The sequence below is a fragment of the Pezoporus occidentalis genome, unplaced genomic scaffold (genome assembly GCF_034315485.1).
Source record: "Pezoporus occidentalis ecotype Australia unplaced genomic scaffold, CSIRO_AGI_Poc_V1 ctg12, whole genome shotgun sequence".
Lineage (NCBI taxonomy): Eukaryota > Metazoa > Chordata > Aves > Psittaciformes > Psittacidae > Pezoporus > Pezoporus occidentalis.
The window spans coordinates 1,340,073-1,348,689 of NW_026912994.1; the positions used below are offsets into that span (position 1 = coordinate 1,340,073).

At 36.7% G+C, this 8,617-nt stretch overlaps 1 protein-coding gene across 2 annotated transcripts in view; it reads right to left on the reverse strand.

The window, feature by feature from the left end:
• Positions 1-7,981, reverse strand: part of THSD7B (thrombospondin type 1 domain containing 7B) — a 288,594-nt gene extending 280,613 nt beyond the window's left edge. For both annotated transcript variants that reach the window (XM_062605536.1, XM_062605506.1), the window contains exons 1-2: positions 7,877-7,981; positions 5,724-5,897 (exon numbers count right to left, since the gene is read on the reverse strand). In XM_062605536.1, the coding sequence (XP_062461520.1) occupies positions 5,724-5,862 (139 nt within the window). In that variant the 5' untranslated portion in view covers positions 5,863-5,897; positions 7,877-7,981. The remainder of the gene's footprint in view (positions 1-5,723; positions 5,898-7,876) is intronic.
• Between the last annotated feature and the right edge of the window lie 636 nt (positions 7,982-8,617).

Consider the following 8,617-nt stretch of genomic DNA (forward strand, 5'->3'; position numbering starts at 1 on the left):
AGGGAAGAGACACGAGGATGATCAGGGGACTGGAGCACCTCCCATATGAAGACAGGCTGAGAACGTTGGGGCTGTTGAGCCTGGAGAAGAGAAGGCTGGGTGGAGACCTCATAGCAGCCTTCCAGTATCTGAAGGGGGCCTATAGGGATGCTGAGGATATTCATTATGCTGATGCTATTCATTAGGGACTGTAGTGACAGGACAAGGGGTAACAGGTTAAAACTTAAACAGGGGAAGTTTAGATTGGATATAAGGCAGAAATTCTTTCCTGTTAGGGTGGTGAGGCACTAGAATGGGTTGCCCAGGGAGGCTGTGAATGCTTCATCACTGGCAGAGTTCAAGGCCAGGTTGGACAAAGACTTGAACAACATGGTTTAGTGTGAGGTGTCCCTGCTCATGGCAGGGGGGTTGGAACTGGATGATCTTAAGGTCCTTTCCAACCCTAACTATTCTATGATTCTATAATTCTATAAACTGGTCATGGTTAAAGGTAAAAATAAGAACATTTATCATTTTGAAACAACTCCTCCATCACCAAGCAGCAATCTGAATACAACAGAGCTTAATAGGGGGTTTTTAAATTATTTATTAATTCTTGCTGCTGTCTATATGACAAGATTGCAATCTATAACCCAAGAAAATCACTGCAGTCCTAAATTCTTAGAATAGCAAAGAACCTTAGAATCATTCAAAGTTTAATTAAATCAAGGCTGAATTTCCACGTTAGTTTAAATATTTAAAATTCAATTCACCAAGACCACATAATAACCTACGATTAGAATATCTGCCACAAAACGAGAAGTTTGGAAGCATCAGAAAGTCAGAGATACCATAAAACTTCCAGATACCACACAAAGATCCTTAAAAACACATTTGCAATTCATTCATGAATTGTTGTCCTATCAAATAAAAAGTAAAAATAAAAAAAATTAAAACCACCAAACCTTAATCTAGGATAATTATCATTCTTCATCTTGTAGAGCTTCTGGAAAAATACTATTTGTTGCAGAGATATCTTTGAATCTCTTTCAGCAGGTTTGAGCTCTACTATCCTTTGAGGATCTGGACTCCTTTTAACATTTGGTGTTTGTAGGTAAAAGTTTGTCTTTTAAGACATTAAGGTCAAAGGCATTTCCTAACCAGAACTTGGCCTGCCTGAAATTACTATCTTGAGAAGGGCATTTTATGGCAGTATTATCTGCAAACAGAGAACAAGGGATCTTTTTCATCTTAGCAGTAACTGGCTCACCCACATTCACAAGTAGTTCAAAGGTTCCTCTGCGTTAGAAGTCGTTCTCTGAAAAGTTCATTTCATACCCTTTCCATTAGGATTGTTTCTGAAGAAAGACTAATGATCAAAACCCATTTGCTAATCCTATTTTAAGAAGGACTTTCAAATATGGGTAATAACTCTGAACTAAAGGGGTTTTTCTGTTCACTTGTGGAAAGAGAACTTGCAGCTCACACCTTACTCCCAGAAGCCCACATACACCAGAAGATTAGTGTTTTCTTTCCTAGGTAAAAAGCTCTCTAGTGTGATCATCTGTATTACAGATGCATTTCCCAGTCTGATACCTCACTTTCAGTACTCCCATTCGTAGAAGGGAGTGTATTCCTACTGGGTTATATCATCATCCCAGTTTAATTTTTCGAGAGAATTACAGATGGAGAACTCACTGGAACACCACATCTGGGTTTCTAATAGCCTCTTTCCTCCCTTCTGTAGTAGACAGGGTATTATTGCCACATTAAATAGCATTTTACCACAATTAGAGAATTATTTTCCTAAAAATCAGAACATTTTCAGCCAAAACGTTTTTACAATATTCCCCTTAAAAAAGAAAAAAAAAAATCCACATCACTTCTTTGGCTCTGAGAGACACCTTTATGGGGTACATCCCTGATCCCTTTCATTCTGTTAGTATTTTACAGGAAATAGCACATGCACAGTTACTGAGGTGGTATTTATGCAAGAGCTGAAGACATTACAGCAGTAATGGCAAGACTGCAACCTGCCCATGGGGCAACTGCAAGTGTCTCTGGGAAGGGCTACTTTTTAGCATTTTTTAATCCTAATTATCAGCCCATCTCCTGTAAAGCACCCAAAATATTTCTCAGCATGGCACACATTTTAGACTTAACTTAGACTTTAGAACTAAATTGTAGAGTTTTACTAAGAAAAAATAAACCAAATTGAATCACGCTGCGGATACACTTCTGTATAAATATTTTATGTAAAGTTTTAAAAGCTTGAATAGCTACTACTAAAACACAGACATAATTGTATTACAGAAATTCCAGGCACTTTTAGGACCATTCAAGAGCTGAAGAAAATCAACATGTTGAAATATGTGAACTGATAACTGGCTATTACATTAAACAATATTAATTTACAATATTAATTTAGATCCATTTATATTTTCATAAGATTTTATCACTAAAACTGCTTTGTTAGTTAGCAAGTGTTGGAAAATTATTCAGCTATTGAAGGTTGCTGAGTAATTTAGTTGGTATAATTATTGCTTTCATGTTTAGGCTGGTGGCCACAAAATAAGTACTGACAAAGAATATCTTCAAAACCAAGAGAGATACAAGAGTGCACAGATATTTAAACATTAATGTATTATCTCTTGAAACAAAAAGCTAAAAATAAATGGTTTTAAGACATGCCAGAAATAAGAAAATGAAAGTGATAGTCCTTTGAATAGCTGAGTGAAAGGTATGTATTACCTATCGCACACTGACAAGTTCTTACATCTTAGAAACATGAAGCCTACGTTTTCTGTGATTTCAATAAGATTGCTTTCACTTTCACCAAGACCACCAAGCCCAGCATAACAATGTATGAATCTGCATTACATAAAGCCAAGGATTTAGCTAAAAACCTTCAGTGTTCATACAATGCTACTTTTTTCCCCCCCCATTCATATTAAGGATGCATTTCTGGGCTTCTATCTGCTAGGAAAATTTACTACAGTACATATACATTCATTGTATTAAAGTCAGAGCTTTCAGCAGCATAACCTTATTTAATTATAAAGCATAACACTTCAATAAGCTGAATTTCTCTACAGCAAGTAATTTGCCATGCTAGTGACAATTCAAGATTTAAAAACAAAACAGACCATCTCATCTCCCATTAGGGATTGCTCATTTCTCAGTAGATTGTTTCATTAAAAAAAGACAACAGCTGCAGGTTTTCCTTTTATCAGAACAGATTTGCTCCACTCTGACTCTGACTTTAAAAGCTACTTCATTTTAGGTTCACTATGGTGTGCTTTTTTTTTTTTTTTTTAATTGGGCATAGAAGTCTTCAAACTACAGAATTATTTATATTTTTATTAATATAGAAAGCACAAATCTCATTAGGTCAAGACCTCCATGATCTACAACCCAAAGTTGTTTTATTATTAATGTATCTTGTCACAACATGTGTTAACCTTTCTACCTCTCCAGATTCACCTGCTCCATTCAATTTACCATACCTCTCCTCCCAAAACATTTCCCTGTAATCTTTTGAAAGATACACCTTTGTGATGATGTACCTGAAAAAAATTATTTCAAGCAAAATAAAAGAAGGCATACAAAAGCAAGCAACATATGCTACCCTGACAGCAGACTGCCATTTACACTCTTTAGTAACTAATTCCAAGATCACTGTAGTTTTATTTTGATATACATGCTTCCAAATACCTCAGAAAGGAAACTGCAACACATGCAGCAGAACTACCAAAAGCCAGCCATTCATTTACTGCTGCAAAAGACAAAGATGCAGGATTTAGAAATGCTGCTGCTTCACTACTACTGCAGAGAAAGTAGGGGTTTCACAAACAATACCTTGTCTTTTTAGCAAAACAAAGTTTTTTGGGTGAACATACTATTCGTTTCAACCTAGAATTAAACATTTTGGATTTAGATATAATTTTCACCTAATTCTCAAAAAAATACTCCAATGAAAATAATGAAGATTTTGTTTACAAATACAAAAATATTTAACCAGTGGAAAAACAAAAGACAAAAATAAAAAAAATAAGCAAACAAACAAACAAAAAACCACACAAAACAACACAAAATAAAACAAAAAAATTAAAACCACTTATTGCAATCCAGACAATGAATTTTGGCGCACACTCACATGCTATTTTCATTTGGAAAACATTTCACTCAAAGTTGTTTTCTACCTCTCGTCACTACATAAGCAGAGAAAATGCATCAAAATACTGTTAGGATTGAAGATTTTTAAAATTACTCTGGAGAGCTCAGATATTTCTAATTTACTGTGGAAGTCACAAGAAGTGACAATTTCCTTCTGCTTCTGGGAGACAGACCTTTACAACGAGCTCATCACAGGGCTTTCAGAACATGCTAACCCTGCATCCACGCAAACCTGTGCAACACCTTTTCTTAGTTCTAAATACATCTGCCTCGGATGCCTTTGAAGCATTGATAACTATTGTCAGCTGGAATCATCAAGTCAAATTAATTTTTTATGACTTCCAACGCACACCCCTAAAGACTGACAGTACAATACACTTTAGAACTGAAGACAGACAGCATTAAAGGGTCTAATTTGTATTAAGAAAACAACTCTACCTTTCAAAGCTTGTTCAAAAATCACATAAATAACAGTGAATTGGAGAAAGACAGTTCATCCTGTTTATTTCCTCTTCATTTTACATGCAAGACATCATAAAAAAATGTCTTTAGAAATATAGTGTCAGAGTTGTACACAACCAGCACTTCACCAGCGCTCAGCCTCCCATCCCAGCAGCCAGGGTAAGAAGCTTGTGTTGATCCTACCAGAAAGATAAGAGCCCTCCCAGAATAATTGTTTCACTATTCAGCTAATTCAGTCTTCTATAGAATTATAATTAAAAACCAAATAACCAAACCAGCAAAGAACCTCTCACAAAAAGGACTGAAATTATTTTTCCATCAAATTTAACCACTCTGTTGCTCAGGCATAAAAGGCCAGCGCTCAAAGGGATCATGGGCAATGAAACCTCTGGTTCAGTTGCATCTTTTTTATGCAGTATTTTGAGTAAACATTTTGCAAATTTGCCAATCTTTCCATTTCATTGAACATTCTTTGTTGCTGTGTTGTGCTACAAAGTATCCAATATGTCATGCTTAGTTTTATTCATCTGTACTATACCATCTCCTATCTACCTCCTCCCTGTCACCAAGAATCAAAGTGCTAGCAATGCATCTTCACAAAAATTTCCAAACATTGTGTGTGCACTTTCATGTATCCAATATGACTGATGCACACAAATAATTCACTAAATGTGAATTAAAAGTAAATGCAAGTATAAATAGATCAAGCAAGAGTATGGACTTCTGGCTCAATTCATCCTGAAAGATGCTGGTGTGCCTTTTTCATTCAAACATAAAAAGAAAATTATTAAATATTTCAAAGGAAGCAACATTAGGATGATGATACCAGGATCCAGTAAAAATTTTACTCTTGGATTAAAAACATTAAGCAGTCCAGAATTATACTCTAGAGTCACTCTGGTGCATAACTGCAACAGGCATGAAGATAACTAATTTAAAATAGGGATTAACCTCCTCTATTTTTCAGTTAAAAAAAAACAAGAAAAAGAAAGACATTATTAGGCTTTTGTAATTTATTATTGAGCTAAAACAGAATTGAGAAAGTGCAATCACTCCATCCTCAAATACAGGAATCTTACAGTAGATAATTTACTTTTTTTTCCTACCTGTTTTCCAGACAAACTGATGACCTCCCCTGGCTTCCGGATCAGCTGTTTGTAACATTAAGACAACAAACAAAAGGAAGGACTTCCCCAGGCTCTGCCATGCCCAGTGAGGAGAAACCCAGTTCTGTTGTAGAAGCATAATTCAGATAATTCAGTCTCTTGTTTTATTTGGTCCTAGAATTACAAAAAAAAAAAAAAAAAAGACTTAAAACACCAAGGCAACAGACTCAGCCTAAAGGTAACTTGGTGACCACTTTGCATTTGAGCCCGTGGGTGCCAGATTTGCTGAGGACAAGACTTTTCTGAAGGCTTCCCTTAGAAAGTGGAAAAAAAGCTGCAGGGGGAAAGAAGGTCAGCTCCCAGAGGACGTGCATCCCATCCTATAAAGTCAGCCGCTCTAAATGCTTTTAGCAGGTTCTTAAGAAATCTACCAGTACAAATGAATGACAAGGGACCTGATAAAAGTGTGTGATGTGTCCCTTCTTTTCTGTTTAATCTATCTTTAGCATTCATATTATCATGATATAGGCAGACTAAACGAAAGCTGAGAATGGATTGCAGGTGCAAAATTCAGCTCTGAATACAGACCCCATGTCCTACATTTAAGATCGCCGAAATACCAGACCTGAAATTGTTTTAGCTCCATGTATGAATATGGAATATACCAAAGCAATATAAGAAATGCAACAGGAAAAGCAGAGAAGCAGGGGGTGCTTGTCAGTATATGGTGAACCAGCCTGAAAGGGAAAATTAGACATTACGCAGGCATTTCTCTGGAATTTGGGACTCACATTCACATCCCTGATCTTTGAGCTCCGTATCAGCAACCAGCTACTCCAGAGAGGTCCCTCTGACTAAGGGATTTTAATTAAGCTCTCCAACAGTTCAGACGAATACCAGAGCCATATTGTGATTGAGGCAAGTATGGATCAAGTCCTATTGCTGGAGCAGTTTTACACCACACAACTCATTAAAATAATCACTGTGCAACACTGAAAGGAAGGAGAAATGTCTTTCTGGTTCCCCCATACAAAGCAGGTGCCCATCATCTAAATACCTGCTTCAGCAAACAACCACATGGTTTATATGCCATGGAAAAGCTCCAAAGCAAGAGAGATTACAAAAAGATGATACACAAAAAAGTAAAATCTTAAAAATTCCAATTCAGACCAGTAGTTCAAATCTCTATTTTTCTCATCCCAGAAAATGACCAACTAGCCACTTACTTAGGCAGATTTTAAGTGAGTTTCAAGATGTTTCGGATTCATCCACATTCACGCAGGAACAGTTTTGAAGTCCCATAAAATGTTAATGGTACTGCCACATCAAACAAGGGTTTTTTTCTGATGTAATATACGTATTAATTTTTTCTTATGTAATAGCTTTTGTATTTATACCATGTTTAAATTCACAACATAGATTTACTTATTAGTGATTAATCTTACTTGTATAGGTTAAAATGCCAAATCCATATTAGTGTAAGGAGAGAGATAACACCTATCTTCAAGATTTGTCTTCATTGGCATAATCTTGGCAATGCTCATTAAAATTAACAGTTATTAGAAGCTTAGTCCAGAAAAATTCCATTACATTCCTAACATTATGAAAAGCAACATTGTCATTTTACATAATACACAGGATCATTCTTGATAAGAACCTGAAGATAAACCTGAAAATAGTATATATTGAATATACAGTAAAACTTTTAATTTCAAGCTGCATTTAAATTACTTGCAAACAGTTTCTATCATGATAAATTCATGCAATTATGTTTAATCAGATATTGACTGACTACAGCAGAAGGTACAATGTAGTATCTGTTACCTGGTTGAGTTCATTCTAGCGTTTCAGATGAACATTTCGTGTAAGACCTGAAACACCATCAAGCTGACCAAAACCAGTAATGCAGTCAAGGTCCTGGATTTATTGCTTTGCTCATGTCTTCTGGGTTATTTAGTTAGAATTCACATTTATTTCAAAGTGCAACCTGCTGTGTCCCAACATGTGGGACATACAAAGCACAAGTGAAGCTCAGAAATCATGAGCATCCTTCTGAAATGCAATGTAGCAGGGAAGTCCTCGGAATGGAGGGAAGAAGGGCTGTTTAACATCCTGCAAATAAGATTTTTTTGTCCCTGTAGATGGCTGCTTACCTCACACAGAAGAGCTGAGGAGAAGTGACCTGCCCAGTGTCTTCAGCATTGCAGTTACCATCTATGATGGTCAGAAAACAGTCGCTGACTTTCTGCCAAGGGAAAGAGATAGAATTAGTGACACTGGCTCCAACACTGTTCACACCTGAAAACACAAACAGGGAAAGAAATTATTGAGATGCTCAGATTTAAGTACTGAGGGGATCCAGCAAGCTCAGCCCTGCACAAAAAACACTCATCTAAATTGCAGGGCAGCTCTCCAGATCCAGAAGAATGCCATAAGAACAACCTGCCTTAAACAGGTGGGGGCATGAAATGGGCAAATCCAAAGAAACCTGAGATAACAGCTGATAAAGATGCTGAGACTTTTAACAAGGCACCAGCAGGGCTCATCAGCTGCTTTCTCAATACACTGCCTTCATCTCAGCATTCAAAGGGTCAGTAAACAGCAGTAAATCCCTGGGACTAGCAGTCTCCTGCCCAAAACGAGGGGTTTCACACATGTTTACTCTTCGGGCAAGACTATAAAGATAACTGGTTGCTGCTCCCCATGGAGCAAGAACAGAGATTACATTAAATCAGGAAAAATAGAAATAAATTAGTCACCATGACACTGATCCTAATCTCACCAACCCCAGCAGAGCTCTATAGAGTCCACTGATTTACACCACAGCCAAGCACAACAAAAATTTGTCTGTATATCTAAGTCTGTATAACACAATATGGAACAGTAGCTCTGCT